We start from the raw sequence: 22928 nt of genomic DNA, 5'->3' as shown, positions 1-22928 counted from the left end.
CCTACTTTTGTTATAGTTCTAATATTTTCAGAGATCTCAAAAACATGAATTTTCAGCAAATTCTGAATAGACAGCAATAAATTCAAACAAACATTCATTCATTCATTCATTTTTTACCGCTTATCCGAACTACCTCGGGTCACGGGGAGCCTGTGCCTATCTCAGGCGTCATTGGGCATCAAGGCAGGATACACCCTGGACGGAGTGCCAACCCATCGCAGGGCACACACACACACACACACACACTCATTCACTCATGCAATCACACACTAGGGACAATTTTTCCAGAGATGCCAATCAACCTACCATGCATGTCTTTGGACCGGGGGAGGAAACCGGAGTACCCGGAGGAAACCCCCGAGGCACGGGGAGAACATGCAAACTCCACACACAAAAGGCGGAGGCGGGAATCGAACCCCCAACCCTGGAGGTGTGAGGCAAATGTGCTAACCACTAAGCCACTGTGCCCCCCTTCAAACAAACATTTTCATATTATCTTTAAGACAAGATTGCAGACATGTCTAAATTTAGGGTTTAGGGTTAACGTTTACATTTCTTATGAACTGTAAATCATAATAAGCTTAAATTTGGTATAAGGTATATCTTTGGTGTGAAAGTCTGTAACTGGATTTTTAAAAATGGTTTAAACAATCGAGAAACACTGGCCTATCAATTTTGATCATAATTTATCAATGAGGTGCTGCTTGCAAAAGGGTGCTTGGACCCCGCAAATCACTACATGAGACTCTTAATTCTATTCTTCTATGGTATAGTTTTCTTTACATTCATGTAGAAACATTTACTTGTGATCGAATTAAATGTGTTAAACATCTTTAATCACATGCAAAAATGCAGTGAACGCAAGGCAACACATTTTATTTAAAAGGCCTAAATGGCATTAAAGTACAGCATATAAATACTGGTGATTCCAGAGACAGTCCATATTGACTAACATTATACCGGTCTTCTTTTACAATACAATACATTCATGGTGTGTTTCTCTGTGAAATAATATCCTCCACGATCCAGGAGAGTAGGAGTAAATTACAAGTCAATAATAATAATAATAATAACAATAATAATAATAATAATAATAGAAAAAGCCATTTCATTGAAATATGTTAGTGCTATCATGTTAGAGTACTCCAACTCGACGTAATCAATGAAGAAAAAAATAAAAAATAAAATAAAAACCTCTCTGTGTACATACAGTAGCTAAATCATTTGAGTGTTATCAGTCACGGAAATTCAGCACGTAACACTTCCATTCCCTGCATATACAAATTCCTATTTTTTAAATTTCAATAAATAAATAAATAATAGTACAACATTTTTAGCTATGTGTCAATCTTACTACAGGAGTAGTACGCAGTATGCACGTGTTCAGCACCAGTTAGGGTTCTTCATTATTTTAATGATGGTGTCCAAGAGTAGATACTTCCCATGGTGTATCATATCATCCTTAACTACAGTGTTAGTTAATGACTGCTTGCGGGTCGTCATGTACAGGGCAACCGTATAATGCAAAGTAATGCATTACTCGCTAAGAATATGAACCAAAAAAAAAAGATTCTTTCACCACCTTCCTGGAAATAAAGCGCAAAAATTGGAAAAGGGACGATTTCGCAAATTAAGCACTCCTGAAAGCGTGACGAGCGCCTCCTCGGTCTGTTCCTCTGTGCATCTGCTCGAGGAGGTCATGAACTGAAGCTTCCACACACACGAGTTATTGGTTTACAGTGCGATCAGACACAAGAGCTCCGGCTGAGTTCATCTAACAGGTTCTTCCTCATGGTTCTTTTACGCTCAGGATTAGTATTTAACCTTCCCTGGAACTTGGACATTCACGCCACTGTAGTCCACCATGTACATGGGCCATTGCTTAAGGGAGAGAGAAACAGAAAGAAAATATAAAATTTAATTCAGCATTGAGGAGAAAAAAAAAAAAATGAAAATCAGAATTAAAGTGTCAGTGTCAAAACTATGGTGTGGGTATGTACCATCACTGGAATCTGATTGGTCGAAATGTTAGGGTCTTCTTCCTCAGGCGGGGCAGATCGACTGTTATCCAGCACTCGTTTTCGTTTGCGTCGATTCACTGCGACTTCGTTTCCTTCTGCATGCAATTGAAAAAAAATAATAAAATTCCAAATAATTTTTCCATGTTTAGAATATATTTGGTATATCACATGGAATGAAGTGTAAAGGTATGTGGGATTGTAGCCCAAAGCTCAAGCCCAAAGCTTGTTATATGTTTGCTATTATTTTTCTTTCTGAATTTTTTCAAAACAAAAATTGCAAAATTTTGCACACCAAATTGAGAAAATTCTAAAAACGTCACCATATTTACTATATTTTACGATATTTTATCAGAATCAGGTTTATTGGCCAGGTGTGTTGACACACACAAGGAATTTGGTTCCAGCTGTTTGTGACTCTCAAAAGTACAGACATAAATAACACTATACTATACAAGATAATACAGACTATACAAGACAATGCAGATGTGATACAATAGACATTATGAGTATTAAATATGAATACAGAATATATGACTGATCAGTTATGTACATAAAGTGTGGGAAGTGCAAATAACAATATTGTGCAATATTATGCTTTTTGTACAATATGCAGCAGCAGTACAGGTAGTGTGTGTAACATACACGGATGATGTGATGACTGACAGTTCTGATAATGCAATTTTATGGAAAAACTGAGTGCTCTCAATGTCTTTCAGCCAATCCTCCACAAAGTCTAAATATTCAGTATGTTTACTTCGCTGATCTTTTTATTTTTCATCATTAACAATGAGGCTTAAAAACACTCCAAAGCTGGGAGTGTATTTTGTATCATTATGTATGCTTTACTGTTGTGCGTCAACAAATTTTGTCAACTTTTCTTTCCCTCAGAATTAAATGCTGACTAGTAATAATTAATACCTCTAGTCAGGGGCGGTTCTAGGATTTCATCTTTAGGGGGTTTTAGCCCTCAGTGAGAATTTAAAACAAGAAGAGTTTTATATTATATATTATATGACTACATAGTAAGCCAAAAGTTACGGTATTATTTAAAATGGCAAAAGTGGACACCGAAATTTTATGCACGATGTAATGATGCCAGTCTTGAATCAGATCAGTTCATGTATGTGTGCATTCTCTACAAACAGTGTGTCCAATGAATGCAGTCATTAATAAAAATATTCACAAGACAAAGACCAAATCAATAAATGTTATTTTTTTTTAGTATTGAATGGATTGTTTGCATTAATATTTTGTTTGTGCTACAACTCTGGTAATAAGAATAGTGACATTTCACTGCTTTTGGTTGGCGTATTTGTGGCTTTCCGCTGATTAACGTTATAGATAAACGCCTCCAGCTCTGACTGCGCGTGCACGTGCTTCTCCGTTCAAATAAAGCAGACAGCTGATGACGTACTTATGAAAGACTACAACGCACGCGCGTAAAAGCAAAGGAAAAAAAATCGCTCTTGGATCAAATTGATAAATAATTTTCATTCCCATTGAAAGAAATGTCCTGCATTTTAACTTATTGTTTTCTTTTTGAAAGAAAAAATTATACTCATAGTTTTAGGATGGCTGAGATCACAGACAGGGGCGCTGGAGCCACCCTAAAAAAGGCCTAGAACCGCCCCTGCCTATAGTATGGGAACGAACCTGAACTTGAAGTCTGTGGACAAAGCTGAACGAAAGGCCTAAAAAAAAAAAAACAACACATTAGATTACACTATATTAAACCTTCACCACACAGATGCAACAAATAGAGCGAATAATTTGACGTATACACACTGTAGAGGTGTTTTAATATTGATAGTTATGTCGTCTCGAGCCTGGAGGATCTTCTCCAACCGGGCGATGTCGTAGGTGTTCGGGTTACGGAAAAGAACGTCTTCTGGGAGTCCGCACACCTCCAGAGAGTCGGGACTGGCTCGGATAAGCTTGTACGGGACAACGACGGGTCGATCCAAACCTAGAGCTTCACCTGAACGTGTGAAAGCGAGAGTCCTGAGCATGTTTGTACTGAAATGGTAAATGATAAAGCTGTATGTTTACACTGACCGTATTTCTTATTGAACAGCTCTTTCACTTGTTCCCTCAATATGACTTTTTCACCCATGCGGTTGAGGTCTTCCTCTTCTGCTGTACGAAAAAGTCACGTCACAAATCTGCGTTTGACGCAAGAGATCACTGAAAAAATGAGGAACCGATACGACGTCCTTACCGCTTATGGACGAGTACGCTTTCTTCAATAACGTGATTCTTCTTGGTGCTGGGAAAAGAAAAGCCTTCTTAATTTCTTAACTCTTTTTCCCCAAAGGCCACAACATGGAATCTTTGTGTTCAGCATTGAATGTCTTTGTCATGTTATGTAAGAATATGTAGTGTTTTATACGTATTTCTGTTATCTGGGCAATATATCCATAAAAAAAGAAAAGGTTCATTTTTTTCTTTACGGAGATGTTTCTATCTTCAAAGCAAATGATGACATCAAACCCATTTCTGCTTGTTCATAAGCTTCTACAATTTTAAGCGGTTATCTTCAACTACTAAAATTCTGTGTAAGGTTTTCAACAGAGAGAAAAACACACGTTCTGGCTCATTTAGATTAGACTTTATATTAAACAACCAGAAACCAATTCATTTGTTTACACTGATTGAAAATGTCCCAGAAGTCCATTACCATTCTGGTGGTAGAGTAAAACACAAAAAAACACAATCGTGCATGTTGTTTTTTTCCGCAGGTATTAAAACATGAGCTGATTCTATGAAATGGTTTTAAAATACATACCTGGTTTGGGGATAAGTCCTTGGAAAGGCCTGTAAAGACAAAACACAGTCAGTTTAATCAATATTGTTCTTGGATGTTGGTTAATGTTGTTAATAAAAAGCCTCTTATTTCATTATAGTAGCTCATGTTAATGAATAATTATAAAAGACAGATATTGACCTAATTATTGACCTAAAAACAAAGAGGTGGGAAAAAGCATTTCATTAATCTAAACTTCTTCTGAAAACCTTTTAAACATTTTAAAACCTTTTGTGTAAATTCATTCATTCATTCATCTCCTACCGCTTATCCGAACTACCTCGGGTCACGGGGAGCCTGTGCCTATCTCAGGCGTCATCGGGCATCAAGGCAGGATACACCCTGGACGGAGTGCCAACCCATCGCAGGGCACACACACACACTCATTCACACACGCAATCACACACTACGGACAATTTCCCAGAGATGCCAACTAACCTACCATGCATGTCTTTGGACCGGGGGAGGAAACCGGAGTACCCAGAGGAAACCCCCGAGGCACGGGGAGAACATGCAAACTCCACACACACAAGGTGGAGGCGGGAATCGAACCCCGACCCTGGAGGCGTGAGGCGAACGTGCTAACCACTAAGCCACCGTGCCCCCCCGTTTGTGTAAATTATTAGCTATTATTATTAGGTAGATCCTAAAAATGCTAAAAAAATAAATAAATGGGGTTTAATCATATCGGCATCATCTAACTGCTGTTGGAAAGGAGTGAGATATGAAGCTGTTAAAACCAGAAAGCGGAAGGTCGAAGGCAGTTGGAAAGTCAAGTAGCTGTTAACGAAAAATATTATACCTTTGAATGCTCGATCTGATCGGTCAGAAGTAGCTGATGGTGCACACTTATGTTTATTATGCTTATTTATACAACTGAGGGTTATAAGGGTCTTGGCGCAAAAGTGGTATCTTGGCAGTCTTGAGATTTGAACTCACAACCTTCTAATTCGCAAGTCAACAAGCTACAGTACGGGATTGAGACGGCACACAGTCAGAGAAAAGATAACAGGAACTAGCTTGGAAAATTGCCATGGAATAATAACACTTCAGAGAATAAAGCTAGGTCGCGTCACACCGCACCATTGATTATTTTTCTCCGACTGTACAATCACATATCATAATAATCTAGAAATGTGACTAAGCTCTTGTAGGAAAAAAAAGTTCCATCTAGCCTCATAATGGTGAAGGAGATCTTATCAGCCACCGCCAGTATCCTCTCGAGGTTCTGCGAGCCGAACGTGCACGGTTTCCTGAAAGGGATTCCCGGTGGCAAGCCCTCGATGATCACCGAGCCGGGGTTGCTCTTGATCCTCTTGTAAGGCACTTGCACAGGATACTTGATGCCTAGCGCCTCCCCATACTTCCTGTTGAACAGATCCTGAACCTGCTCCCGCAGCGTGTTGGCCAAGTCTATGCGAGACAGTTTGGCCTCTAAGCTATCTGTGAGTGGAGACGACGAGACGGTAGAAATCAGAAATAAGGGGTCAAAAATATTCATCTTGAAACGTGTGGAAAAAGAAAAAAAAACTCTGGTCATTCTATTACCTAAGAATCCAGGTCTCTTAGAGGCAGGACCAGGATCTTCTCCCACAATGTCTTTAGGATCGCATTCTGTTGTAATTTGGAGAAACATCTCAGTTGCATTTTTTTTGTGTGTGTTTGAATAAAAGGTAACAATATCTCGGGAAATATTTACCTGGATGGTAATCTGGCTGAGAGAGAGGTTCAAGCTTCATCTGTGTTTCAGTTAGCAAATCTGGTCTGAATTTGAGACAGAAATATTGTTGTTTTTTTTTCTTGCCCCATATTTGGACTGCTGTATGCAAATGTGTTCTGTCCTAAATATTCGATCAGATACTTACATGTGCTATTTTCTTTTTTTTTATTTTTTCGTGACCCACCTTTTTATAACAAACTGGATCTGGTTACTGGCACTGAGAATCTTGCGAAGTTTGGCTGCACCGAAGCAGTTTGGTCTCCGGAACGTGATCCCTTCTGGTAGTCCTGTGACGTACAGGTCCTCAGGATACATCTGGAACTTCGAGTACGGAACCTTCACCGGCTCAGGCAGGCCCAGAGCCTCCGCTAGAGAAGAGGATACAGTGTGGAAATGCGAAACGATTATTCTACAAGATATAAATAAATTATTCTATAAAATATGGGCTGGTGAGAACACACTGTAACGATAAGAAATTATAATTTTTTCGTCCAGAAAGCATCAATATCTTACTTGGTTCCTAAAGGGCTAAATGCCGAAAATAGGAACTCAAACATTTTACACCATTCATCCTGTTCAAAAGTTTACACCAATTCCAGTCTCCTAATGAATTATGTCATCGTCTTGAGCATCAGTGAATGTTTGAAACGCTTATAATAGTCGTGTACGAGTGAAAAGATTGATATGTAGGAGGTGAATGAAAGGAGAGACTCCTGAACAATCATCATTAAACATCGAAAACAGTCGCTGAACTTTTCCAAGTACACATGCAAGGCTCCTCACCATATTTGGTGCTGAAGAGACTGTCCACTTGCTTTCGCAGCTGAAGAATCATCTCTCCAATGTCTTCTAGAAGAACGGACAGACAATCAAACAAACGCACTGGCGTTCGCATAAAGGGGAAAAAAAAAAAAAACATAATTAAAATGCGGCTTACCTTCGACGGCTCTCTTGAGCCCTTGTGGCGAAGACTTCTGCGCTAGTTCTTCGACTAAACAGCAAAAAAAAAATATTTTCCGTTACACAAATTCCGGTTATAAAATTCCAGCAAATGCTCCGAGGCGTTACTGTTGAACATTCCAACTCACCTTCTGCGCACTCCAATGACCATTTGTGTAAAGCAGACTTTAAAATAACATATTAAATGAAATTAATCAAATGAAATAAAATAATAATAATAATGAATTAAATAAAAAAAAAAAAAACAGCAAGTTAATATAAACGATTCAACTCCAGCTGTATGGCCACGAGTTCTATTCTGAATTTCAGCTGTCACATCGAGTACTTCTACAAATATCAGGAATCGTCGATGATGGTTTCGACTGATGCTACTCGTGGCTACATCATGTTTGAGCTGAACAGTGATATTAACTCGCATTATAACACTAACACTGGACTCCTGGACGGGGAGACTACAGGAAATAACTACTGTTCGATAGGTTTGACAAAAGAGCATACGGAGTGGAAGGAAGTACAAGGGGATCTTATCAGAGACTCTAAGACTATTGTTTAGCTGATACTTAGCTTCCCGTTGTGCTCTGGAAAATATAGTCAACATTAGAAAATCTTCACTTGAGACTTGCAATTTGCAAAAGCAAACCAAATGTAATGGATTTTAAATTCCACAAGATGAATTTACTCAAAGACCAAGCATTTGTTTGTATATTAAAATATTGTTCAGGGTTACATTTGTGTCTCAAGCGGATCCCGAGCTTCCTAGGGGGCAAATCTGTACATAGTTAAGACCCTGGTTTTATCTGTGACTTTATTTGTTTATGTTAATAAAACATAAACAAATAAATAAATAAAAACTTTGAATGTTTTGTTAAATATGCAATCTTTGTTTTTCTTTAATTGTTAAAGATCAAATTTACAGAAAATAACAAGCTACTAACATTTGTAGCTGATAGTTTGATTCGTCCATAAATCCATGCACAGACTCCATGCACAGTGCCCCGATTAGTGAACTAGGGAGCCGATTGAGACATGGCCGACATTTCTTGAAAAGATTCTCAGCAGATAATGAAGTGAAATAAAGCTCCAATAGCGACAGTGTGCGAATCCATTCTATAGTTTATGCAGTTTTTATAAGTCTGAGATCATAAATGATAACAGCCAATCAGGGTTCAGTATGCAAATGAAGGTCAGCCAAAATTGTTTTACTAAAAGAAGAAGGCAATTTTTTTTTTTTTTTTTACAATATCTGACTAGATATGATGTACATGTTAGTCACAATAACAAAGGGGAGATGGATTAGGATGCGGAAAAGGTTAGAGACTGGGAAAAATTATTGGGATGATTATTTAGCAAAGGTCACCACCAGCTGGTCATTCCCTGCTTTGTTCACTGAAATCTACCATCGTGTCTGAAGCAGAGATTTCCAAATCCAGAGGGTTGCAGCGTCCAAGCTCCTGATGAGAGAAAGACAAATGTGCAGTTACCTGCTAGAGGCTCCAGGGGGCGGCGAAGATCAGGGGTCACAAGTTCAACCTGAGGCTTGCTGGGCTCCTCCGAGGCTGCAGTGTTCTCTAAAGGGGAAAAATCTGTGTGAGACATGTTGTTTTCGTGCTCCATGTCATCAACTGTGTCTGATTACTATTCGACTCTGATGACATTGTGTCTAAATAACATTCCACAAAACAAACCGACCGGATGCAAGGAGGCAAGCGCTGCAGTCTGTGTGCAGAAAGGGAAGCTTTATTCCCCAAACATATAGCAAATAACTAAATGATCATCATCATAAACTGAGCGACTGAACTAGCTATTAGATTCAGAATCAGCTGTGTGGATAATCAGGTAGACTGTAGAAGAACAATAGGGTGTCTATTGCCCCTTTTCCACTGAGGCAGTTTGAGTGCTGGTTCAGAGCCTAATTTAGAACCAGTTCTTTCTTTTTTTCGACAGCCAAAGCACCGGCTCTGAAAAAAAAAAAGTGGTTCTTAATTAGCATCCAAAACGTTGCTGGTCTAGACTTAAGAACCTCTTGTGTCATGAGCTGTGGGCGGAGCTGTGGGCGGGGCTACTGTTTGCGCATTTGATAATGTAGCTTAAGTATACTAATGTTTAATACACTTTTACTTTATCGCAACATGATACATTATCAGCACACATGATAGTAAGTAGCTACATGCTAAGGCTAACTTTTTTCTGTGTTAATGATAAAATAATGTTATGTACTTTCTTGATTACTACCTCCGTTTATACAGATTACATAAAGCTGCACGTACACGTTGGATTCACCGCGTTTGGATGCCAATGTAGGTTCACAAAGCCATGAGTATTAACAGTAGAGCAACATCCGACATTGTTGATGTGTTTGTGTTTGCCGCTGCTGCGCTAAAGTTGCTGGGACACGTGACACGTATACAGTGACGTCAGACTCGGCTCTGTGACGTCTCTCTAGCCGATGGAAAGGCAAACCGGTTCTTAGAAGGTTCACCAGTGGAACCAACTTTGAACCAGCACTAGTGCTAGCTCTGAACCAGCACCCGGTTCTTTCCGGTGGAAAAGGGGTATAGGTGCTATTGGTGCTTGGCCCCCTATAAATATACAACTTATACTTTTTTGTCCCCCTGACAGAGAGTGAGATTTAGACACCGGTGCATTTTTCAAGCCGAAAGGTCGAATTAAGATGAGATAATATTGTTAATATTGGAGACTTCAAACAGGTACTTTGCTCATTAGACCTTCATATAAAAAGACTGCCTCTATATCTGCCTCTATAAGTGCCTTTTAGGAAATTCTTTCATTTGTAAACTAGGAAATAAACCTCTATCACATCCAGCAAGTTCCTTCAGTATTTTGCTGAGTTTGTTTAACATTGTTGTGACCAAAAAACAAATTTTATTGTTTTCAAAAGTTTGTAAAGTCTTTTTTTTTAATTTTGAATGACTTTCGATGACAGCTGAATCGCCGTGAATCAGAGAGAGCTTCGGATGAACGCACGTTATAATTATTTCACATGACGTGTCTTGACCCAAATCTGTAGAAAAACTGCAGAATCATGGAGGGATTGGTCCAGTAAAAGTAAAGGAAGTTCATACCTGGCACAGTGACCTGAATAATTTCTCCATCTGGTGGCTCAGTTTTGACCTTTTTTAAAGGTAAGCAGTCTCCCGAGGGCCCTAAAAAACACATTAGTGTCCATTACACATTAAAAAAAAATCCAACAGTCATTACTGACATTAAGCTGAGTGTCAGGTGACTCGGTGTGTCAGAGGCTCACCTGCTTCGCAGTCTGCTAAGGGACTGACACAGGAACTTGTGGATCTGTAAGACAAAGACGTTAAAAACAAGGCGAGAGGACGAGCAAGAGCAATTTAGTGAGTAAACACAGCTAACCCTGACTGGCAGAGAAATATTTTAAGTCTTTGCTAAAGGGCTTTGAGATAGTCTAATTAAACAGCATAGTGCTCTCCTGAAGATCAACAACAATTAGCACCGTTTGCTTTGGCTGAGCGCGCAGGCTCGGGTGTTTAAAACTAATTATCCATGCTGCCAGTCTTGACTGCGATGGCCGCTGCCGCGTACCTGCTGCTGTGGGTGTTGCTGACCAGCTCGAGCGTAGAGCTTGGCACTCTAAGCCCTTCTGGGAAGCAATCTTCGGGGGAGGATCCGTCCTGCTTGCCTTCCTCTTTAGCTATTTTCCCTGCGGCTGATTAAAAAAAGAATGACTGAGTTAACAGTACAGCGTAGTACGCGGAAATATAACTTTAGTCGCACGTCCAACGCTGTCCCAGCAAAGACAAGCACTGCTGTGAGACGTAATTCAGCAAATGTGTCACTCACCAGTGAAGATCCGCTCATCAAACATCCTGAAAGGGAATAAACAAGTAGCGTAAACAAACATAGGGTAGAATCAGGCTTGCACCTCAACATATTGAACTGCTTTATTTGGATGCGTGAGGCTGCCGAATCAGCGGGAGATTTCCTCATTAAAGCCAAATCGACGGGCGCACGCTGGTGCGTCGATGGCAGCGGTTACTACGCCCAGTGAGCGGTGCAGCGTTTTTGGATGGCAAACGCCAATCTGCCAGATGGCACCAGAAGGCTGGAAGCTTTAGTCAAGAGATAAATGAGAAAATTCATTCTTCTGTTTGTGCAGTCACTGTTGAGCTAAAAATGAAAAGAGTAAATTAACTGAACTGAATCGTTGAACCAGGCGTCTACTTCACATCTGTCAGGGATCTGGTTAAGACTCTCTAGATAATTTGAACTCTTGGAATACAGCCATAAGATGCATTCCTGTGTTTATTTTCGCAAAAGTACATGCTACAAAAATGAAGAGTCTTTATTTACAGTTTGATTTGAGACAACAAGAAAGAAACACGGATCTTTTTTTTCAATGACTGACAGGACTCACCGCCTCACGACGAAGCGGACACTGTGCCTCTCCTCCAGGATTCGTTTGAGTTTCGGCACTCCATAGGTGCACGGCCGCTTAAAGGGGATCTTGTCTGGAATCCCGATGATCTCGACTGCTTCTGGGTCGCAGGCGATCTTCCGGTACGGAACGGGGACCATATGATCCAAGCCCAAAGCTTCAGCTGGAAGTTCAAAAAGTACAATTAGATACAGATTCTTATAACTGGGCAATAAATACACAAATACAGCAATAAAGATGATGGTAACATATTACAGTGTCTTAAAAAATATAGAAGTCCAATTAAACAGGAAAAAACTTTCTGTCTGCGACTCAGGAAAAAAGTGACATATGATATAAATTTTGATAAATATTTGGCATTATACCACTTTATACCACAGCGCTGTTGAATTCTCGATACTGATTGGTCAGCAGCCATTGAGGAATAAAATCTCATATATATTATTTATATATATATATATATATATATATATATATATATATATATATATATATATATATATATATATATATATATATATATATATATATATATATATATATATATATATATATATATATATATATATATATATAAATAAAAGGGGGCACGGTGGCTTAGTGGTTAGCACGTTCGCCTCACACCTCCAGGGTCGGGGTTCGATTCCCGCCTCCACCTTGTGTGTGTGGAGTTTGCATGTTCTCCCCGTGCCTCGGGGGTTTCCTCCGGGTACTCCGGTTTCCTCCCCCGGTCCAAAGACATGCATGGTAGGTTGATTGGCATCTCTGGAAAATTGTCCCTAGTGTGTGATTGCGTGAGTGAATGAGAGTGTGTGTGTGCCCTGTGATGGGTTGGCACTCCGTCCAGGGTGTATCCTGCCTTGATGCCCGATGACGCCTGAGATAGGCACAGGCTCCCCGTGACCCGAAGTAGTTCGGATAAGCGGTAGAAGATGAATGAATGAATATATATATATATATATATATAGAAAAATATGAATGTATTTTTTAAATACATCATGTAGTAACAATTTATGCAGAAACTTGTATGACTTGTAGGATGTTCAGAAATGTATTTTTTTTTTTTTTTAATTTTTGGCGAATGTTGATTTGGAAAATATCTGGAAGGAGTCTCCAGTGTAAAGCTCAAGGTAAAGAAAGATAAAGTCTCCAGAATGTTCTGGTTCCGTAACATACATACAATCATGGAAAGTTCGCACATATGTGATCCCATGTTTGAAAATTTGCAAATTTGAGTAGTTAAAAAAACAAAACAAAAAAAAAAAATCTTTTTTTTTTTTTTTTTGCAACAAAAATCATGGAGGAACTGCTCAGTAATATACGTATAACCACTATGTAACTATAGGAAGAGAGTCACTTCTTCAGTAAAAACAAAAACAAAAAAAAGAACACCAAAATCTGCCAAATGAAACCAGTGCCAGTTTAGTCTAGTCAAGATGTTTTCAAGTGAAAGCAGACAAAATAGAAAACAGTAAAGAAGAAAATACCAGATGAGAAAAAAATGTGTGTGTGTGTGTGTGTGTGTGTGTGTGTGTGTGTCTCACCGTAGCGGCTATTAAATAGGATCTGCACGCATTCCCGCAGCGTGTTGATGTCCTCGGTCTCTCTGATGAAGGCGTCCCATTTTTCTGTGTGAGACAAAATATAAACGTTAAAACCTCCAGCATAGAAGTAAAAAATGAACTTGATCTATGTGCTAGATGTAATATTTTCCAATTCAAAGCACTGTGTTTCAAACAATAGCTTGGGAGGAGATCAGAACCGAATCAATTCCCCCAGCAGCTGTTTTTCAGTTGTTGTTTTTTTTATACTGTTATGTATTTGCATTTGCACCAGACTGAATCACAACCTTCGGCACCGAAGCAGCTCAAAAATCCCATCGTAGCAAACTGCTAAAAAAGAGTCTCTCGCTTATATTTTGTTGCCGAAAACCAGAGCTTTGTTTTGTCTGCTAGATTTGTTTGCATTAGTCGATGGAGACAATTAACACAGAGCCTGACTCTTGGCAATATCTGTAACTTCCTGTTGCTCGTTTGGAAGGAAAAGAAAGATGTTGAAGGGTCCTGGCCAAGCTTCTTGTTTTCCATCACTCATCTACCACTGGTTATGGCTTTAGGGGCTTACATGCTATGTGTTAAGTGTTAAGTGTTTAAAGAGGTTACTTCAGGACTCCATTTAAGTTAAAGGAAATATCCACCCTGAATGACGCTGTCTACGTTTTGACATTGATTGTCTTCAGCAATTCTGGTGCTGTATTTGTATTGCTACCTGGATAGGTTGCGAAGTATCAGATAACAGATGAGGTATGACGTATCTATCGACCTGAAAATTGCTTGAACAGATGGTACGGATGAGGAACTGACAGAGCGAGACAGTCTAAAGCGCTGCTGCATCGTCGTCTTTAGCCAGAGACGAGGCGAGGGTTAAACCCCGCTTGCAACCTATCAGCAGGTCAAAGAGCATTCTAGACAAGGGAGAAAAATATTAATGCAAGTTGTCGACCTTTAACTAAAATGGACCTTGGATGGCAATGAAAATCATGTGGATGAAGATTAATATGCAATTATACCAAGTGGCTTGGAACATTTCCCAGAGTGTCCCACTGCTTCTGCTGACTTTCCTTCTTCCATCATGGTACATAAACTGGAGCATCTAACAAGACCGGCCATTATGGAGAAGCTCAGACTTCATCTCTGGCACTTGTCAAAGTAGCTCAGATCCTTACACTTGCCCATTTTTCCTGCTCGACTTCAAGAACTGATTGTTTCACTTGCTGCCTAATATACAGTCCTTCCCTGGTACATGTGCCATTGTAATGAGATAATCAATGTTAATCACTTCACCTGTCGGTGGGTTTAATGTTAGTCTGACCAGTAAATATACAGTATATTATATATACATACACACACGCTGTGTATGTGTGTGTGTGTATGTATCATATTCACCTGATTTTTCATGTACTATGGAAAAGAGTAGGCGTTTGGAGACGTGGATGCTGGGAGAGCTCTGAGCGACGTCTCCTGCGAGTGCTATCCGCTCACCTGGAGCACATACAGGAAGACAAGGAAAAACCCGTGTAATCCATCAGTCACAAAATCTTGAGTAAAAAATGCGTTAGAGATGTTAATTTGTAAACGTAATGTAGACTAACTCGACGTCTTTTGTGCAGAACGTGAAAACTTGCTCACCGTTGTCAGTGGCCTCTTTGGGCACAGCCGCCTTCTCGTCGCTCGGTGCCCAAGTTGCTAGCCGTTCCTTGACCAGACCGTGCTGCACGGTGGGTTTCGCCTCGCCTTTAGCTTCAGGGTGTGTCTGGGAAGGCACGGATATTCCATACAGGAAGCTGGAGAGCATAGAGTTGCTAGCAGACACTTCCTGTGCGGGGGTTTTAACAGGCGTATGGTTGCTGGCACCCTTAACAGCAGGGGAGGGGTGGTGATTGCTTTCCGGACAGGATTTACCGTCGCGCTGGGCTTCATCTGGCACTCTGAATTCAGAAAACAATTTTATCTCGGTTCCATCAGCTCAGCTCGTTATCTGTCATTCCCTGTTAGTCATGTTAGCGTTTTATATCCAGAGGGGTCACAACAAAAGGTAACAAAAACTCCTAATGTCATTAATGGATATGAATATTCTAAAACAATATTTCACAGCAAAAAGTTTAAGAAATACTTCGTACAAAACTTTAAATCCTGATAACAACGTGTAAACAAAAGCTAAAGAATTATGCAAATCATGCTAAATACCCCTTCAGTGCTAGCAGGGCTCTGGAGATGAATTAGCACATTCAATTTACTAAGCAAACAAATCTACATGGATCCTTATTTTAGATAGATTTTTACATCAATATTTTACCTCACACACTTTAGGGAATATTTTGATCTTCTAATTTGGCTAGCTACAAAATCTTTGCTAGCACGCCAAGCTGCAAGATCTCCTTTTGACTTTTTATAACTGTAATTTTTGCTAATCTTTATAAACATCCACAGCCACACTTTTGTTTTTCAAAATTTCACAATTTTATCGGTGCTGTATATTAACTCTGATTCAACATTTTACCTCAAAACGTCACAGATGTGTTTCAATAAAAATGATTTAAATCGTTAGCCACGTATAAAGAAGAGAGAAGGAGCAGTTAAGCACACATTTTCTACACATCACGGATCGTTGTTATTCTCGTCACTGACCTTTTGACAATGAAGCGAATGCGGTTGCTCTGTTCCAGGATCTTCATTAAGGTCTTGGTGTCATAATCAGCAGGTCTCCTCAGGGTCACACCATCAGGGAGGCCTTGAATGAGCACAGCACCAGGCTCCTTCTGAATCCATTCATAAGGCACAGGGACCAGGCTGCTCTTCCCTACAGCCTCACCTGAAACACAATGCACTCTTTAGTGATCCAGTTCATTGTAAAAGTCTTGGAACAGAACTAAGGCAAGACAACTGCTGTGGCGATGATGATTTGGTGATGAAAGCAATTTCGGAAATTATACTTCACAGGGCCACAAGGCCACAGGGAGCCTGAAGCCTATCCCAGGGCAATAAGGACACAAGACGTGTGACAACTTGGAAGAAGTGCAAACGGATCAGCTTTGGACTGAGGGGGAAAACTGCCGAAGCATGGGAAGAACATTCAGACTACACTCATAGAGGGCGGTGATGGAAACCTCTGACCCTGGAGGTGCGATGCGTGAAACATTTGCATCCAGCAAATGTGTTCAGGTAAAAAAACAGGGATTAATCAGAGAAACAAATCAAGAAGTCACGGCCACCTCTCAACCTGATGCTACCTCCACCATGCTTCACAACAAGGGTGGTGCTGAAAACACTCGCAGAAAGCTTTCGGACTTTAAATAAAGAACAACCTGGTAATGCAGGGTAAAATTTCTTACTATAAAGCACACTGAAGACTTCTTCCACCATCTTCCTCAGGACAAAGATATTGGAGTGAACGTCTGTTACGGCTCGCTGCTGTTTTGCTGGCAGTAAACCGTCTTTACCAGTCCGGCTGCTGTCTGTATCCAGGGCTTTGGTGTGGGAGCTGATTGAATTTAATGCTTGCAGACAGGACACCCCTGTGGAATAAAAATAAGAATGAAAATACAGGGAAACCTGTTGCCAAATACTAGCTGTAATGTCAAGCATTGTAGGGCCTTCCTTGCCTAACATCTTTGAGTACTTCTTTATTTAGAGATGGTAGTCTAACAATTCCTCGTATACGCAAATAAAATCCGTCTGAATGACTCACTGCAAAATTTGTGAAAGTCTGTCTGTATTTCCTTCCTGGAGTTCAGGAAAATTCTCCCCTTTTCTGTTCCAACGGCGATCACGCTGTCCTCGTGCACGGTGACACAGGCTACCTCGGCGTTCAGTTTAGACATCGCAGTGCACTGTAAAAATGTAACAAAAACTCATTTAGAAAAGCACGACATATTCAAGCTACACAAATATCGCAGCACTATAGTTAGTACTTGATTTTATTTTTATCTAATTTGCTTTAGAGTTCGGGGAAATGCTAGAAATGCTTATTAGCTATCTCAGATTATCAAAACAGAGAGCGAAGTCATACCACGGAGTCCAGTGCAGATACTAAACTGGTGAGGATTTCGTGTCTGGTGGATGTCTGTGGCCCATGGAGCTCGGCGCGAGAGTTATGCCTCATCCCATCACAGCCCGGCTTCCGCAGCTGCGCCATTTCTCTAAAGGGTCAGACATCGAAAAACATCAACAACATTACAAAAACAAATGCTCTTCTTTGTACAGCAAATGGTGACATTACAGCGTTTCTTACACAATTTCTTAACTGCCAAGATTTTGATTGTAAAATAATTCCCTTAAACTACTTTTAAATGACCAGTACATCAACGTCATAATTTCCACATCGATGATCTTTGAGTAATAAACTGAAACAGCACTGATGATGATGTGTGATGTACACCGTATAGATGAGAACAGCCGCAGTAAACAAGTAGCAGTCTTTGTTCCTTAAGTAGTGCTGATTTGATTCTGTTCCACATTCGAGAGGAGTTGGTGCTCGTCTCCTAAAGCCGCTTTTCGTGTCTGAGAAATGCAGTCGAGGATATAAAAACCTTTAAGAAGCTTTCAAAAGTGATAGTAATACCCTCATCTGAGCTAATGCATCAAAATCCGTTACACATGTGAAAGTAGCTAATTACGATAAGCCTTTGTCGACCAATTAAAACGGGCTCAGATTATTGCCTTAATGCCGTAATTCGCCCTCGGAAACCACACGCCACCTGGTGCTCAGAGGCTCCTTTAGGTCTTTCTTTTGACTTCCAATTTAGCGCTCTAACACTTGAACCTGTTTAGCATTAAGCAAACAAGGTCATGCTAACTTGGTCCTAGTGTATGGTAAATCATCAGCTGGGGCGTTTCTAAAGCAACAACATATTCACGCGTAATCAGAAAAACAGCAATTTGAAGTTTTTACTTGTTAACATGGTGTAGTTTTATGTAAGGAGACATTTAACACTGGTGGAAGGAGTCTCCAGTGTCAGTGTTCTGTAATCTTCGGAGGGAGCGCTGCGTTTACAAACGATAGAGACCGGTAAGGCAGCAAAAGGTTTTCGTGTAAAACGTTTATGCCGTTTGATAAGTTTTTCTACAACAGTCTCGAATTAAATCAACAAAACACATTCTAGTAAAGATTATTTTGTAAGTTCAAGTTTTTAAAGTCTTACTGTTAAGACTCATAATGTTAGTGGTGTAGTTAGTGCTAATGTTTTTTTTTTTATTCAAAGCAAGCAAAACATTGATATATTATTGCTAAGGAAAGCACTACAGGGCAAATGTTAAAAACATACTCGAAACTATACGCAATATGTGTTTTTCATTTTAAAAATAAATCAGAAAAAAAATGCAACTTCAGCTTAATTGTAACAATATTGATCGAGCAGCCAAATAATAATAATAATAATAATAATAATAATAAATGAATATTAATTCATTAATTAAGAAAAAATATTTTGTTGTTAATGACCACCAGAATATTATTTATGATTCAGAAAGGAAAAAAAGGTGACATCATTTTTAAATACGCAAATAAGGATGGGTCAGGCATCAAACAGGATTGTGTTATCAGTGTAATCTAAACCTAAAGATTGTTTTACAAAGTGATCTTTAAAAAGAAACGTAGCGTATCGTCCGGGGAAGAAAACAAGATCACAATCCTAATTCCGGACCCTACATTCTCATGGCAACAGCACTCCGTCTCCTTGGAAACTAATCTCGAGGCATGTGAACAATGCAACCCGGGCCTTTTAATCTCTGCAGACACTAGGAGCCATTATCCTGGCCTCGGGGCGAAGCCAAAAACCGCACAAGCAAACCCAGAGAAGAGAGCCAGTGAAGCTCGGGGAGTGTAACAACTCGTATGAAACAAGCGAGGCCTCTCTGAAATATGGACGGTTGCGATCCTGCTTTGCGAAATCTGTCCGCTGGCATGGATTGCGATTTGGTCGTACTGGTTAAGCACAAGCTCGCAGATTCCTGAGGTAACTGTGGAGTCGAGGTGTTAAATTGCAAATGATCGTAGATGCTCTGATGACATTTCTACACCCAAGTTTAGCCAACGTTGTTCAGGCAAACCGCATTGTGGAGTTGTTTAACACAGTAACGAACATTTCGACACTTTTTAAATACCGGAAAAAAGAACAAAAAAAAGCCTTGTGGTGGGTAAAAGTGTTTCAGCGTTTTCAGTCCACCACATAAGACCACAACAAAAAGAGCTGAAAAAAGAGAAAAAGAAAAAAGGGCATCAGCTTTTTAAGAACATTCCCAAATGTAGCGAGAGCAGAGCAAGCCAGACTGACATGCTTAAGCGGTCAGATTAATGACTTCTGTTTCGGTTGGAGACTCTCTGCCCAGCTACGGCTTTTTTTATTCCAGTTATTCAAACCCCTGGCAGAAACCTACTGGAAATATTACTTGTTGAATAAATGCCCATCAGAGAGATTTTCTTTCTTGTGTATTGTGGATGCCTGAGCAGGTTTTCCATACGATGCCTGCAGCTCTTTCTGTTAGTTGATACCCACTCTGCTGAATAAACGATCTGAACCAATGACATTTCCACTTGGACACACTGATAAATCACACTCTGGAATTTATTTCAGGGAACATTTCCCCCTCACCTACTCTCACCTTCACTGTGCTGTCGTTGGGTTGGTCAGTAATCAAATTCATGTGCTGAGGAGACAAATATTGTCAAAACGTGACAGGAAAGGCTAATAACTCTGTAATGGCTGCATTGAATCTCTTCCTGACTATAAGGCTTATACGACCAGTAAAATGATTAGCTTCGATAATCGCACAGCGTATTCATTTACACTAACGTCTATAGGACGTGTCTGTATTTTTATCTTACATACATCATGTATGCAGTTGATCTTACATGGTTCACAAATATCCTCAATTTTAAAATGTTGAAGTTCACATTTTAATGTCTTGCAACAATGTCAGTGTTTATTTAATGCTTTGCTTCATTAACTTATATTTCATTTAGTTGCTCTTTAGCATACAAGAAGAACCTGAATTTTTTTTTTCTTTTTACAAGTGTTCAATATACGAATCGATGGTAATGTTTCAACACAAGAAGTCACCTTGGTGTATTTTGACTTTATGTGAATTAATTAGCTCAATGGCAGTCATTAGCTGGTACTCTAAGCTGGTATCTTGCCACGACATAACCTTCGTCTGGAGTAACACAAACTCAAACACAAGTGCCTGAAAGACTACTTACTGTACATTTATTATTGTTATCAGCAAAACAAGTTATAAACAGCAGTTCATGACTGAAATCAGTTGTTAAAGTCGTTTAATAAGATAACAAGCTTGTCATGTCACACACAAATCAATATTAAATAAACGTTTTGTCACAGAAAACACTGCAATATCAAAAACTCCATGTCCCAAAATAAGCTTCAGTAAATCACTAGATATGTTCACGTGCAAATTTTCGTCAACCTGAATCAATTCGATCTGATTACTTTGACTCTGGTTCAAATATTTGTTTAAATGTGCGTTACATATATTTCTAACAAAACTTTTGTGCAAACCTAAGACATAAATAAACATACACATTGCTGCACATTGCATATTTGCAATGTATTTTGTTATCTAATTTACATTTCATAGCAAATTTTACTTACCTAATTACTGGATTATTTCAGATCTACTCCACCCCTTACAATCTGATGGAAATTTCATACACCTCAAGCTCAATTGGATCGATCATCATTGCCTTTTAATCCGAGTGAGCCATCCACCCGTTTTTTGAACAGATTATTTGGGTAAATGTGAACGCACTTAAATAATTATACTTTAAATAGCATGTTATAAAAAATGGATTTTTAATCAGTTGGTCTTAGATACTGTGAAACATCTTCTATACAGGTGCCTATAATTCAGTCTTTACTACAGAAACAATAACATACCTGGACATTTGCATTAATGTAAACATCTAAATGATCTGAATTACAGACAACTGTACAGAAGTGTCTTAGTGAGAAAACTAAGAGAAAACCCTTTTGCACAGTAGTGTCAATAAGGACATGATTATATATATATATATATATGTTTGTGTGTTTGTGTGTGTGTGTGTGTATTTCCTGGGATTATTTCTACTTAAATTTGAAATCATAGATACACTGTGTCAAATTTTATTAATTCAATTTACAGTATAAAACTAATTCAGTCCTAATAAGGTTTAAGAGAAAGTGCTTGTAAAATTTCACGTTCAATGTTTACATCTAACTGAACACATGCAATGAAAGAAAAATAACTTAAGTTCATCTTACTTTAAAAACCACGCTCAGTAAATCATATTCATTTCCGCTAACGTCTATAGGACGCATCTGTATTTTTATCTTACATACATCACGTATGCAGTTTATCTTACAAGGTTAACAAATATCCTCATTATTGGAGATGTTGCAGTTCACATTTTAATGTCTAGCAACAATGGCAGTATATATTTAATGCATTCTATTTAATCCATTAGTCTTAGATACTGTGAAACATCTGCCGTACAAGTGCCTATAATGCAGTCGTTACTACATAAACAATAACATACCTGGACATTTGCACACTTTTTTGCTCTTTTGCACAAACTGTCCAACATTTCAGCCGTTTTGCACATACTATACAATATTTCAGTCATTTGCTGTTTTTGCACAATTCTGTATATTATCTCAAGGACCTGCTGCTAAGAAACTGTTTATTCTGATGTTACTGCACGAAATATTGTTTGAACATTCAGTATTCACATACAGTATTTACACTGGTCGGTCGGCGCTGGTTCGGTTTACTGTTTATTGTCCCTTGTGTATTGTATTTTTTGTATTGTCTTGTAACTTTTTGTCTGCACTGTCTTTTGTCCTGCACTGTCTTGTCTGTCTTGTCCTGCACTGATTGCACCAACCAAGTTGCACAGTTGCACTTTATGTGGCTAAGACTACTTACAAGTCCTTTGCCCTGTCTTTGTTTTATGTAGCACCATGATCCTGGAGAAACGTTGTCTCATTTCGCTATGTACTGCCACAGCTATATATGGTTGAAATGACAATAAAAGCTTCTTGACTTGACTAATGTAAACGTCTAAATGATCTGAATTACAGACGACTGTCCTGAAGTGTCTTAGTGTTTACACTAAAAGAAATCCCATTTGCACAGTAGTGTAAATATGGATGTGAGAAACATACACATACATATATATATATATATATATATATATATATATATATATATATATATATGTGTGTGTGTGTGTGTGTGTGTGTGTGTGTGTGTGTGTGTGTGTATTTTCTGGGATTTATTTCTACTTAAATTTAAAATCAAAGATACACAATTTTGAAACAAAGATTTTCAATTCAATTTTCAGTATAAAACTAATTCAGTCCCAATAAGATTTAAGAGAAAGTGCCTGTAAAATTTCACTTTCAGTGTTTACATCTAACTGAACACATGCAAATAAAGTTCATCTTGT

At 39.0% G+C, this 22928-nt stretch overlaps 1 protein-coding gene across 3 annotated transcripts in view; it reads right to left on the bottom strand.

The window, feature by feature from the left end:
* Positions 1–850: 850 nt before the first annotated feature.
* Positions 851–22928, bottom strand: part of gtf2ird1 (GTF2I repeat domain containing 1) — a 23091-nt gene continuing 1013 nt past the window's right edge. The window contains exons 2-27 of one of the 3 annotated variants that reach the window (XM_060862753.1): positions 17496–17625; positions 17175–17316; positions 16819–17001; positions 16115–16298; positions 15116–15414; positions 14873–14968; positions 13472–13555; positions 11907–12090; positions 11333–11358; positions 11075–11198; positions 10770–10813; positions 10588–10668; positions 8986–9072; positions 7482–7535; positions 7328–7393; positions 6729–6912; positions 6524–6588; positions 6373–6438; positions 6000–6267; positions 4807–4835; positions 4240–4287; positions 4077–4157; positions 3807–3999; positions 3675–3712; positions 2001–2116; positions 851–1881 (exon numbers count right to left, since the gene is read on the bottom strand). In XM_060862753.1, coding sequence (XP_060718736.1) covers positions 1813–1881; positions 2001–2116; positions 3675–3712; positions 3807–3999; positions 4077–4157; positions 4240–4287; positions 4807–4835; positions 6000–6267; positions 6373–6438; positions 6524–6588; positions 6729–6912; positions 7328–7393; positions 7482–7535; positions 8986–9072; positions 10588–10668; positions 10770–10813; positions 11075–11198; positions 11333–11358; positions 11907–12090; positions 13472–13555; positions 14873–14968; positions 15116–15414; positions 16115–16298; positions 16819–17001; positions 17175–17316; positions 17496–17621 — 2937 coding nt within the window. In that variant the 5' untranslated portion in view covers positions 17622–17625 and the 3' untranslated portion in view covers positions 851–1812. The remainder of the gene's footprint in view (positions 1882–2000; positions 2117–3674; positions 3713–3806; positions 4000–4076; positions 4158–4239; positions 4288–4806; positions 4836–5999; positions 6268–6372; positions 6439–6523; positions 6589–6728; positions 6913–7327; positions 7394–7481; positions 7536–8985; positions 9073–10587; positions 10669–10769; positions 10814–11074; positions 11199–11332; positions 11359–11906; positions 12091–13471; positions 13556–14872; positions 14969–15115; positions 15415–16114; positions 16299–16818; positions 17002–17174; positions 17317–17495; positions 17626–22928) is intronic. The other 2 variants (XM_060862755.1, XM_060862754.1) reach the window with 2 other exon arrangements.

Source organism: Tachysurus vachellii, chromosome 26 (assembly GCF_030014155.1).
Source record: "Tachysurus vachellii isolate PV-2020 chromosome 26, HZAU_Pvac_v1, whole genome shotgun sequence".
NCBI classification, from domain to species: domain Eukaryota; kingdom Metazoa; phylum Chordata; class Actinopteri; order Siluriformes; family Bagridae; genus Tachysurus; species Tachysurus vachellii.
This window is presented reverse-complemented; position numbering and strand designations above follow the sequence as displayed.